Source organism: Pezoporus flaviventris, unplaced genomic scaffold (assembly GCF_033815535.1).
Source record: "Pezoporus flaviventris isolate CSIRO_AGI_PZ_B2104156 unplaced genomic scaffold, CSIRO_AGI_Pfla_v1 ptg000031l, whole genome shotgun sequence".
NCBI classification, from domain to species: Eukaryota; Metazoa; Chordata; class Aves; order Psittaciformes; family Psittacidae; genus Pezoporus; species Pezoporus flaviventris.
Window position 1 is genome coordinate 33025628 of NW_026892579.1, and position 13801 is coordinate 33039428.

Sequence of the window (13801 nt, forward strand, 5' to 3'; positions counted from 1 at the left end):
GCTTTTATCATCTCCCTTATTGATGTTCTTTATAATTCTATCCTGATGGCAAAGAATAGCACTCTGGCTTCCAGCTGAAAGATTTCCATTGTTCAGAGCATTTTTGAATGACACAGCAACTGTTCCATAGCTAGCATGAATGGTTAACATAATGGTTATGGCACACAGACGTGGTTTACTTTCTGGTTTTCTTACCTGTTTTCTTTATCCATTTTGTGCAATGGGCATCCTGTAGACAAGCTTTTAGCAATCTTATCCTAACATTCCCCTTTTCTAATGATTTGAATTATTTGATCTGTCACAGGAAAAGTAGATGTATGAAATATATATATGTGGTATATGCATATGTAGTATATAAAACTGTATAGCTGTTGTATGCTTCATGCATTACAGAAACAGACTAATTTCCTTTTCACAGATGTAATGGGACCTAATGATTAAATCAGTTTCTAAAATAGCTTATTATTCTAAGTGTTTGCAAAATATGTATTTTAATAATCAATGAAGCATCTAATACACCTAACAACAGCAACAGGTTAGTGAATACTTGATGAAATGCCAGTATTGACAGAGCGAAGTTTTTGAGCATGGCTGTCCAGATTTTTCAATTATTCAGTGATGTACAAAGTCTTTTGGGTTTATGTTTGTTATTTACTTTGTATTGCGTGTTATGTTCCTTGGAAGAGAGAATGATTAAATTGTAAGATAGAATTATCTGCTTATCTAATTCCCACTGCTACGTGAAGTGGAGGGAGGATTTTTTGAGGGAGCTACTGAGCGTGCTTTATTTGAGAAATACTGCATTATGCAAGGTGGGAGAGAAGAGACATGGTTTTGACCCAAACTTTCATCTTACATACACTGAGCCAATTGTTATGAATAGTATTAAATCAATTCTTTCCAAATATAAGCCTAAAATTTATCACTGTGGTCCAGAATTTCTCATATATGGATTAATAATGTTTTTTTTTTGTAGCCAGAACTCTCAGTACTGCCCATTATTAAGCTTGTCTTATGTTATCTCCTTTTATGAAAAAAAAAACAAATCTTTGTCCTAAGAAAAGATTTTTTTTTTCTTTTTACCTATGTTTATGATTGCTAAAACTTACAGACTGAGTATATTCCTCTGAGAATAAAGCTCTGTTGCCTAAGCTGACTTTTTAATTTATACAGCACTACTATTTCAGTCAGGAACTTTGAAGCAGATAGGGCTGCTACAGCTTTTGGTTTTCTTGCAAAAATCAAAACCAGTGTAGTCAGTGTAATCTAGAGTTATCCTTTCAAAAAGAAACTGATGAAATTACCTGTTTTAAGTGACTCAAAATCCCAGAGCAGTTGGTGTGTTGAGGCAGGGGTAAAAGAGGAAGGAATTTTGAGAGTGCTGCTGTGGACCTCCATCTACTCTAACATATCTCAAAACATGAAGTGCAGTTTGTCTGCAAAAATTTAATGTATATCAAAGTTAAAATTTTATACACAATTAGTATTTATTAAGGGCACATACACAGTAAATATTACAGACTTAAAAGGGTTCTTTCAGTCTGTATTAAACTGTTTAATCCAGGTGAAGGGAATCTAAAAATACACTGTGTCAGTGAACATGTTACATTTACATTAAGAGCATGCAGTCAAGTCCAAGAGAAGCTTATTCATCAAGAATTTAAGTATGTCAGGGATACCTCATGAAAATAGATCATAAGCTTTCAAATCTGAATCCTAACTGAGATGTAAGAATAGCTGGAGGGTACAGTGAATATTTCTCTGTGCAAGCGAGAGTCATTATTTATGGTATTTTTGTTCATAGTCCTGCTTCCAACCCTCATATCTATAATTCTAAACCCATTACTTTGTGCCCTGGTATTTTTTTTTTTATTTTATCTTAGTTTTTAACTTCTCCTACTTTGTTCCTATGGATTGACCACAACCCCCATTCCCTATTCCTGACACACTGTTTGGGGAGGGGTGGGGAGGTAGTAGAGTTGTGAATGGAGGGAAGAAGTTGAGCCTAGAAAGAGGAAGATTGTGGTGGGTTGACCTTGGCTGGATGCTAGGTGCCCACCAAAGCTGCTCTGTCACTCCCTCTCCTCAGCAGGACAGGGGACAGAATATGTAACAGAAGACTTGTTGGGCAAGATAAGGACAGGGACAGTTCACTCACCAATTATCATCCTGCGCAAAACAGACTTGACTTATGAAAATCTATTGAATTTATTGCCAATTAAAATCAGAGTAGGGTAATGAGAAAACAAAGCCAAATCTTAAAATGCCTTCCCTCCGCCTCTCTCTTCTTCTTGGGCTCAACTTCTCTCCCAGTTTTTTCTACCTCCTCCCCCCAAGAGATGTAGGAGGACAAGAATGGGAGTTGTGGCCAGTTCATCCCACATTGTCTCTGCTACTTCTTCGTCCTAAGGGTGAAGACTCCTCACACTCTTCCCCTGCTTCATCATGGGGTTCCTCCCATGGCAGACGGTCCTCTACAAACTTCTTCAATGTGAATCCTTCCCACAAGCTGTAGCTCTTCACAAACAGACTCAGGCTGGAGCAGACTGCTTCAGTATGGGTCCCCCTGTGGGGTCACAAATCCTTTTATCCATAGGATAAAAGAAATTCCTTCCATCCCAATAAAGAGTCCTTATTTGTTTCCCTTGTGTGTATCCATTATAGCTCATTATATGATTAAATTTCACAAATATTTCCTATCACTATAAGCATAATGGATAATGCTGTGTTAATAAGCCTCCGTTTGATAATTTTGAGGTGTTGTTTTTTTTTCCTTGTTCAGTGTATAGCTTCAGGTTTATTGAGCAAACACTATTCAATCTGTGCTATAAGACATAATTACAAGAGACTCCTGTCACTTGCGAGTTACACATTGCATAAGCTATGCTCCTTGTCTATTTTTAATATATATGATGATATCTGTAGGAACTAACAAGTCCTTTCTGAGTTCATCAGCTGCAGTTTTTCAACACTGCTTTTTGCTAAATCAGGTAGTCGTTACTGTGACAGAATTGTCCCAGTAAAGGGGATTGTGTTGAATTGTCCCGCAGAGTCAGAAATTGAATAGATTGAATAATCAAATAAGTTTATATAGTAGCAAAATCTGTATTCATACTTTGGACCTTAATATCTTCCTGTAGTTTCAGATGTCCAGTGCTTTTATTGTTTTTTTTTTTCATTGCTTGATAAATTATACTTTAAAGCTCCAATCTTTTCCTGTTCTTCATTTGGGCTTCTCTATTCTGAGACTGAAAATGGAAAAACTATGCCCCGACAACAGCTAGAGAAAATGATCAGTTCCCAAGCAGTGCCAACAGATATCTTTTGGCAACTCTTTCTTCATTCTGTCTTAGTTTGCTGCCTTTGTTTTTAAATTATTATTATTTTATTTATTTAAAAAGGGGAAATAAATCTGTGTTTCAGGTGTTACTCTGGAATCAGATTCCTGCCTCGACCCAGGGATTCCTGTGAATGGTCATCGCCATGGTAACAACTTTAACATCCGCTCCACAGTAACTTTTAGCTGTGATCCAGGATATACACTCAGTGATGATGAACCACTCATATGTGAGAGAAACCATCAGTGGAATCATGCATTACCCAGCTGTGATGGTAAGTATCAAGTTTTTCAGATGGCAGCTTTAAAGTCCAAGGAAAATAATCTCCTATTTTTGAGAAGTAATTAAGCTTATTATTGCGACTACCTGCCTTAATTACACCAGGATCCACACTTAAAAGAAATTATTTTGCTATTAATAAAAGCCACACTTTACATCTCTGTATCAACTTTCAGTGAAGTACTGTAATGTACAGTGAAATTTGCAGGTGTATATACACCAACAGAAAAATCAAAATTCTCAGAGGGTTCCACAGTTCAAGTGTGAATGAAAATGGTGCCTTGCAAGTAACATTTTTGAAGCAAAGCCAATTAACTTTTATTTTGAACTTGGAACAAAGAATACCAAAATGATTGCTCGAAATTTAGGATACTCAATACTAAATCAGATCATCATCAGCCTAATAATATTCTTGACATATTTTTGCTTTGAAATTTTTATTAGTTCATTAATTGTTTTGGGGGATATGCAATATGAAACTGTCTAGAACTTTAATGAAATGCTACAGTCTTCTGGCTTCATACACAAAAACTATGAAAAATATTATTACATAGTTAAAAGCTCTTAATCATGGCAAAGCAAACTAATCTACCATTCAAACTTGCTGACCTTGTAAGCACTACAACTTGTTCCTCCTTTGCAAGGACAGAAGAAAACAATTGTTTTCAACTGCATTTTGTGATCAGGTTTTAGACTGTATGTTGATGAGGTTTGAAGTGTCAGCAATCTTCTTATAAGCTGTGATTTTAAAGTGAGCAAAGCATTTTTAGTATTCTTCCATTGGTTTTATGGGTTCCTTTTGTTTGTTTGCTTTTCTGCAGTGGGTTAAGAACACTATTGTAGGAATCTTAACTTTGATTAGTATCCTGTTCTCTTTCAATTTACTTTCTACTAAAATTGCGAATGCATTTTTTTGAGTTAAATCACTAATATTCAACTATTTTGTATGTATATGAGCATTAAACTATGGTAATATGAAGTTATTTGTTTCTCATTAAAAGAGAGTCCTTATTCCTCAGGTCCATCACCCACTTTCAGCATAAGTGTGTAATAGAAAATTTAAAGCCTTTCTAGAGTAGGGCCTCCAGGCAAGCAGCATACAAGGATTACACTCAGTTTCTGCTTTTTTCTTCACATATTCAACTACATTGAATTTAGTTGTCTAAAAAACCAAAATATAACTCTTATTCTTTTAGGTAATCATTATGTTAGTGTATTTGCCTTTTGACACTCAAGCCGTTGTGACCCAAATTTTTCAAATATGACAGATTTAACTGAGCATTTTGAAGTCACCAAAATTACAACTTCAGAAATTATATCAGCAGAATAAATCCTGAAGGGAAAAGCTTGTTGCTTTGTTTCATGCCAACAAAGAAAAAGAACCAAGTACAGAGACACAATAGCTAAAGTTCTAAATAATAATGTGTCGTGGTTTAAACCCAGTCAGGTAATTCGTTCGCTCACTTCCCCCCCCTCCTTTCTTGCCCTCCCCCTGTTCTCGGAGGGACGGAGAGGAGAATCAAAAGAATGCAACTCCCACGGGTTGAGATAAGAACAGTTTAGTAACTAAGGTATAACACAAATCACTACTGCTACCACCAATGATAATAATGATAAAGGAAATAACAAGGGAACAGAATACAACACCTCACCACCAGCTGACCGATAACTCGGCCCCCAGGCCCAACCAAGCTCCGACCGATACCTCCTCCAACCCTGCAGTCTCCCAGCCCTTCCGGCTAACCCCCAGTTACATCCTGGGCATGACATGCTGTGGTATAGAATACCTCTTTGGTCAGTTTGGGTCAGGTGTCCTGTCTCTGCTTCCTCCTGGCTTCCCCTCCTCCCTGGCAGAGCATGAGGCTCACAAAGTCCTTGGCCAAACCAAAACATCCTTGTTATCAGCTCTGTTCCCGAGCTGAAAGTCAAAACACAGCACTGCACCAGCTACCAAGAAGGAGAAAAATGACTGCTACTGCTGAACCCAGGACATAATGTCATTCTCAGAATATTATAATGTCAAGGTGAAAATAGTTTTAAAAAGGGTGAGCTAAATAAAACCAGATCAATTGCATATTTTAAATTTTAAACTTAAAACTGTGTAAATTATTTGTAAATATTTAATATCTGCTTTAAGGAATGTTGCATAATCAAACATTTTTTTTCCTTCTGTAATTCTTACAGAAGAAGAGGGATTTTGAATGAATGTATACTACCATTCATTTATGGCATTATGAAACAGATATCTGTAATTATGTTACTTATTATTAAGTAATGTTATCAACCATGTGTTTACTATGGATTTAGCCATGCATATTGTCATTCATGCTTATGTGCAGAAATAGATATCTGCAAGGAAAGCCAGACTAGAAACATTTATTTTCCTTCTACTTATTTTCAAATATGTATAACACATAAAGTAAAAAAAAAATTAAAAACTTTAAAAAAAAACTTAGTCTAATGAGTTTTTTTAAATTGTTTGCATGTATATATGTATTTATTAAATATATATACATTTACGTACAATATACATTTACGTACAAATACCGCATGTTTATTGAACATTTTTATTATGCATATTTGCCATCTAGTTTATGGCAAAGTATATCACCTTGCATGAGAAAGACTAAAACTATCTTAAAGCTTTGTTAAATATTTAGCTTATTAAAATTAAAAAGAAGAATTAAAAATCTGAACAGGAACCAATGAGTAAAAAAGCACAGCCATGCTGTATTTATAAGATTAGTGAACAATTCAGCATGAAAATCTTAAACTTTAATTAATTTGTCATGCACATTTAAGCAGCCTAGTTTAGCAAATGCTAGTATGCATAAAATGTTTCATAGTGTAGTTCGTGTGTCTTTCAAAATATTCAGTTCCAAATAAATTACTTATGATGGGACAATCTGAATCTTTAAAAGGAAAATACACTTTCTTTTTTATACTTTTTTTTTCCTCTGACTATTGCAGGAGAAGTAAAATAGGGACAAACTTTTCTGTTATTAAAAAAAAAAAAAAGTTACATTTGGTTTTGGAAATAATGTTGTTTCCTATAATTGAAGTAATGTATACTTTTCTAAATACATAGTGCAAGAAAATTAGTTGCAAGATATTTGATTTTTTTATTTCGTTTACATAAAATCCCCAAATCTTACTTCTTAAAGACTACAATACTTGCAGTATTCCAGAACAAAGTTTTCTTTAATTTTGTATTCTGGTAACCGGAGAGACTGTAGATGAAAAATAAACTCCCTTTTAAGGACTAATTTATAAAAAACCAAATTGTTGTCAAATGTGAGTGTCATAGCTTTGCATGAATTAACTTATTATTTTCATACTTGACCCTGCTTCTAGTTTTAAGGGTAGTTCAAAAAGTGAACTTGATTTTTTTAATTATTATTATTAATTTATTTATTTATTATAAAATCCAGGACTTCAGTATGACTTCTTTTGTTTTTTCTCCTCAACTTTTTTTTTGTTTGTTTGGTTTGTTTGGGATTTTTTTTTTCTCTTATCAAGCTTTATGTGGTGGATACATTCATGGCAGGAGTGGAACTGTTCTTTCGCCAGGTTTTCCTGATTTTTATCCAAACTCCTTAAACTGTACTTGGACTATTGAAGTGTCACATGGCAAGGGTAAGAATGTGATATGAATTACGTATGTATATGTAATATCTGTGTTTAAATACATCAAACACATATATTCAATAGAATGCCTTTTATGAACTGAGTTAAATTAGGGCTTTCTGCCACTCCTGAGGAAGAAGTTTAATTTTCCAAAATAAATAGGGTCAAATGTGGTGTTTCTAGTTTGTGTTTATTTTGCAAAAGAAACATACATTTAACAGTTACCAGAGGAAATGTGGTTTAGTCTTAGAAAAATGGGCAGAAAATCAAATAAGTAAAATATATGAAAATAATAGTTACTTGTTAAATAATACTAAATTTTTCAGTGAAAGCTGTTGGGACCTTGTTGATAGCTCTTCTTCATTACTAAGCATGAATAAGCAGATTTGATCTGTGTATTAGTAACCTTAGATTCTAGACTTCAATTTTTAAAGCCAAAAATGATGTATCTTTCTGTTACATATACAGCTGATTAACATTTGTGTGCACAGTTAAGCTTGCTAGCTTAATTGCTAGGGCAATGTGTAAAAGAACTAAGGAAAAAATCCTAGGAAGAATTTATGATGTGTTTCATACCACTGAATCTAAAAATAATAAAAATATTCCTCAATCTCCTTTTCTTGTCATAGAAAGTCTTTGTGATAGTCTTTATGAGTAATAGTCCAAGAACTGCATTGAAAGTTTCTACTGTTTAAAAATCTTCTTGCAAATTGGATTTTGTTTTAAACTTTCATGGCATTTTTAATGTAAAATATAAGAGAAGACTTTCTAAGAAGAGTGTTGTTCCTCAGCATAAATAATTGTATTTGAAAACATAACCCTAGTTCAAAATTTCATTCATCACTACACTGGAAGTTGGCAACTAAAAAAAACAGTCCTTTTCATGACTGGTCCCAGAAAATACTAATCTCTACATATGGAAGACTGTACAGAAAACCTGTACATGCTTTGTCCTTGTATTATTTTCCTTTTAGAGTAAAAACCAGAATTGTTTTGGAGGAAATGGAAAAATAAAGCATGAATGCAAAATTTTAGTCACTTATTAAAGTCTGCCTCCTAGTTGAATAGTGAGATCATGGCAGAAATTATAAATTAGATGTATACAGGAATCTATACAATACAAATTCAGATTTTTAGAGTGCTGTGTGTACAAATAACACCTAATCCTATCAGTTCTCATATGGGAGCTATTGATTTACAGTGAGCTAAACAAACATCCACACTGCGCATATTGTTTGAGCCCAAGTGCTTTGTGCAAGGTTGATTGTTTTTTCTTTCCTAAGTTTTAGGGTTTCATTCCATATGTGATTTTTTCCTAAAAACCTTTCCATATAATGTAAGATTCACTTTCTGTGACATTACATATGAAGTAAAAACTTCCTATTAAATGCTTTTCTTTTCCCCCTTTTCAATGTTTTTAAAGGTGTACAGCTGTTTTTTCATACCTTTCACCTTGAGAGCTCTCATGACTATTTGCTTATCACTGAAGATGGCAGCTTCACAGAACCAGTAGCCAGGTTAACTGGCTCAGTCTTACCCCCTACAATTAAAGCCGGTCTGTTTGGAAATTTTACTGCACAGCTTCGATTTATATCTGATTTTTCAATTTCTTATGAAGGCTTCAACATTACATTTTCAGGTAAGAAATTCCATTCTGCTGAACAGAATGTTAGAAACAAACTCTTAAACAGTTAGAAACTGTTTCCAGATAATATTTTTACTTGTATAGAGCAGAAACATTATGAAGCACTAGTTAAAAGTCGGTAGAAATCATATAGTCTCTATCATAGAAAAGTAGCTAAGGTTTATATGTGGCTAAATGATTGAGAAGGATGTTGGGGAAGTGACTGTTTTAAGGAGTTTGCCCTGTTCTCAGAAAGCATCAATAGTTCTTGGAGGAAAATTAAGGGTGAGAAAAGCACTTTGGACTAACTAAATCAGAATTCAGCAGTTTTGCAAGTTAGGAATGTAAATGTGAATATTAAAAATCCCTGATAGTGTATAAATACCTAAAGACAGTAGATGGCTAGGTAACTTGTAGAAAAATACACAAAATATTATGAATGGAAAGGGAAAAATTGTAGACCTTGAAATTTTTTGAACAAAAGCAAAGGTTTATGCCCTATTTACATCTGACATACACATAGGTAGCCATCATGTGCCACCATTTATATTAAATAACTATTTTCAGAAATACTACCAGGTACATTAAACTTATGATGGAAATGAGTGAGTGTGTTACCTTATTTTCATACAATCAGAATGTATAGTTCAGACATTTTTTATATTTGATCTAGTCCCTCTCTATATAACAGCCCCGATTTTTTCCTATTAATTTGTTCTGTCTCTACCTGAATCATTCCTGATGCATAGTTATAAAAAAGACCAAAAAAAAAAAAATAGGCACTTGAGACATCTTTAAAATACATACATACATATGTATGTATTTTCAGTTTAGTGACACCTGTAGAATTTCTAAAAGGTGACAAATGGGAATTGGCTTATTGAGAGTGTAGGTTTACTTAGGAAGCTCAAATGCAATTCCTGAAAACGTGGGCATTGTCTTTTTATTCACCTGAGCCTTTGATTTTTTTGGTTAGATTTTCTTCATTACGTAATTATTTTTTTTAACTGTAAGTCTCTCTTCTAAAACTGTTTGGAAGTTCAGATGAGCCAAGTATTATATACAAAGGATGTAATTAAAATTATAGTAAACCACTTACAGTATAAGCTGATTACAGCCCTTGAAATCAAGAAGAAAAAAATGTTATGTGGTTGGGACATGATAGATACATTATTACAGTATATTTAGCCATAGTAGACATACAGAAACAGTACTGGTTTTTAGTAGAGAACGCAACTCAGAAATACGCGTTTTCCAAGTGTTCCATACCAGCACAAGGCAGCTAAATTAGTAAGCTCTTTAAAATGTATTTTGTTTTTATTTTCTGTCCCATTTTTTATGATGTTTTATTGTTTTCAGAATATAATCTGGAGCCATGTGATGATCCTGGTGTTCCTGCCTTCAGTAGGCGAATTGGTTTTCATTTTGGTGTGGGAGATTCCTTGGTCTTTTCTTGTTTCCCTGGATATCGCCTGGAAGGTGCTAACAAACTTAGCTGCCTGGGAGGTGGTCGGCGTGTATGGAGTGCACCTCTGCCAAGGTGTGTGGGTAGGTGGTCACATGCTTTCATTTCATTCATCAAATCGTTAATAGCACATGGCATGTGTCAGAATACTGGGCAGAGAACAAAGTGCTTGGGTTGAAAGAATTGATCCCCAAGCTGTATGAACTCAGTGCAAGATAAAAGTAATGCATGTCTGTCTTACTTGGAGAACAAAAATAAGAAAGAGGAATAGTTAGAATTGTGATAGAAAATAGTATCAAAGTGTCTTGTGAGATAAAATTTAAATCTAATTATTGAACTATATGTTTGTCATAATTAAGATAAAAATTTCATACTTTCAGGGTAAAGAAACACTGTTTAGAGATTTTAGGTGAAAAGAGCCTATTTTAGAGTCCTCTGGCTTGGTTCCAAGTTGTCTTTTTTTTTCATATTGTGTTTTTATTCTTGTGACTCTAAACTGGTGGCTGTGTTTTGGTTGAGTGGGAGGGGCTTGGGTGTTTTTTTTCCAGTTTATAAACTACAAACTGCATTCCAGCATTGTAAACTAATTTTAAAAATTGCTGTTAAAATCAGGAACTGTATGCTCAAAGTGAGTGAAAAGTTCTTTTCTGGGAAAAGCTCTGGGACTAGATTTTATAAAATTTGTACAGTTCCTGAATTTGATTTCTGAGATGGTGTTGTCACCAACATGTCAAGAATCACAGAGCAGCCCAGGTTTAAGTGACCTCAAAAGGTCACTTTTGTGGGAAGGGGAGCCTAGATTAGATTATCTAGCACCTTGTGCAATTGCATCTTAAAAACTACTGTGATGCGGCGATTCTGACATGTCTCTGGGGAGGTTGTTCTAGTGACTGACCTCACTGTAAAAAATATGTTTTCTCTATTGAGATGAATCCTCTCTTGGTGCAATTTGTGCATCTTGCCACTTGTCTTCTCTTTGTGGTTCCTTATGAAGACAGAGCCTTTGTTCTCTTTGTAGTCACCCTTTCATTACTGCAACACTGTAATAAGGATCCCAGGCCTTCTCCAGGGAGAAGAGACCTAATTCCTTCAGTCCATGTTGATTTAAAGTGTGTAAATTTCACTAGAATAATATTCACACGCTCACTTTGAACCTATCATTTTATTTCCCCTCAGTTTTAGGAGAGTTCAGCTATTCTGTAGCTGTCCATAGGTACGAATGGAAAATTCACTCCTTATGAGCTCCTGTTGTTGAAGAAAAGAAAGCTTTTATTTGTGCAGTATTCTTATCACCAAGAATGTTTACACAGGTCCCATTTCTTGTTGCAATGGCATCTGAGACATTAGGGATGAAGGTACCATCTTACCTCAAACAGGAGTTCACACAAAGACTAGTTCTTTCTCAAAAGGGTGAAATGACTTGTCTTGAAATCAGCCGGCTTTAGAGTGTATATTCAGAAGTTAAAGCTAGTCTCAACTCAGTGGCACAAATTCATAAGTACATTACTAGGTTCAGTAGCCTCTTGATTATTTCTTCCTTATTATCATTTCTACACATCAAACTCATCTACATGATTTATACACATGATTTACACACATGATTTACACACATTAACCTTTATATACTAACAATTTCTTTGGCCCTTCTAGGACACATGATAACATACACTTTCATGATTCTTTTCATTAGATTCAAGGTGAAAGCCTTTCAAATTTAATTGCATTTGATTTGTAAACTAAACATGCACATAAGCACATACTGATTTGTACCATAGAATTAGTACTCAGTTTCATCTGCTGGTAATAAGAAAAAACAAACCAACCAACAGGGTTTCTGAATGTATTGCCATTCACCCTTCTCCATGCAAGTAAATAATTTCAAGTCCTTCCTTCAGGGTTCATCTCCAACATATTCTGAAATTTTCCTCATCAGAGAACCACTTGGGCCTTTTCACCATTGCTTCTCCTTTGAAGAGTTATTTTCCAAGTGAGGCAGAATCGGAGTCTGGGAGATCTGTTTATCCTAACATCATGACCCTGACATTTTTAGTCCAATACTTTGAGTCCCATGAATACTGCACTATCATAATTTTCACTGGCCTCTTCATGCTGTGAAGGTAGGTGGTCTTCCCCTGAACTTCAAAGATCTTTATTTGATTACCTGGAGGGTGTTTGGTGCTCAGAATAAGACAGCATCCCTTCTTCTTCAGTAAGGACTCTCCTTTTCACAGCAAAAAGACACCGCCAAGTCTATCTGCAAAATCAGGTAGACATTCATACAGGTGTCCTTGAAAATCTTTTTTCCCTGTGTCAACCCTTCACTCTTGTCTTTTTAATTAGAATTATTTTAATTCTTATCTCAGCCCTGTACCTAAAGTGGTTATGCAGTATTATTCCAGGCCATCACAGTTTTAAAGACTCTACCTAGAGCTTCCCTTTGGGTCATTGCTCCTTTTCTAAATGTGTGCTCTAATAGGTTCTCTCCGTCCTGTCAAGAAAGCCATTTGTGCCTACAGCTGTCTACTTGCTAGTATTTAATGAGAAGAGTTTTACTGTTAACTGTTAAAAAGTGTGGAGAAGATGCAGGCTCCTTGGCTTGACTCCCCTTGCACTGTTTAAAGAACACACATGGTCATTACACAAAGTGATATCAAATTATCAAATTCCCCCCATCTTGGAAGCTTGTGACATCATGTGGCTTTTCTGGAAGACCCGTTCCCTCCACCTTTTTATATCTACTGTAGAAATTCCAGGATTGCCAGTCTCCTCATGGAGAATTTTGTGTTCCTGAATTGTTTAAAAGAAAGGTAGTGGAGTCATTTATAAAGAAACCTCATTTACTGTAAAAGCTTCCTCAAAAGCGCTTAAATACCAGTGATGGCTTCCCTGTCAAATGTGCTAGTAGCTGGTATCTGCAGATAAGGCAGTGCAGTCTCCTTTCACACAAGCACACCGTTTCCTACTTTTCTGGACACAGTGATTGCATTTGGAAGAGCTGTCCTGCAGTCTTTACTTAACTGATAACACTCCAGCATATATCCTACAGTAAGCCATTTCTGCAGTTACAGTATAAAGGACATTGACAGTCTTCTGAAGGAAAAAAATCCTAGCTGGCTACTTTTATGTAACTGTTCTTTAAGAAATGTTGTCTAAATGTACATTCACAGCAACCTCTTTTACTCCTCTCCTCAAAATTGGTTGTAACTGAGAGGAATGCAAGATTAAGAGGAACTGAGAGAGTAATACTCTGCTACTGTTTTGTATGATGCACAAAATTAATGGAGATAGGAGCACATTTCCATAGATAATGTCAATGTAAAAATACTCTCCTAGCAATCCTGGCACGACTACTTTGAAAATAAACATGCACATTTCTTGAAGAAGAAATGTCACTAAAATAGTCCATATCTTGAGGTTTGAGAGTGCTAATATAGGCATCTGTTTCTTTACTGTTCTGAAACAGCTTGT

The 13801-nt window shown here is 35.0% G+C and overlaps 1 protein-coding gene across 1 annotated transcript in view; it reads left to right on the forward strand.

Annotated features, from left to right (window-relative positions):
- The window catches only part of CSMD1 (CUB and Sushi multiple domains 1), a 1163462-nt gene that overhangs the window by 904835 nt on the left and 244826 nt on the right, over positions 1-13801 (forward strand). Inside the window, exons 18-21 of the mRNA XM_061460659.1 lie at positions 3424-3612; positions 7137-7253; positions 8668-8883; positions 10228-10416. Of these exons, the coding sequence (XP_061316643.1) occupies positions 3424-3612; positions 7137-7253; positions 8668-8883; positions 10228-10416 (711 nt within the window). The remainder of the gene's footprint in view (positions 1-3423; positions 3613-7136; positions 7254-8667; positions 8884-10227; positions 10417-13801) is intronic.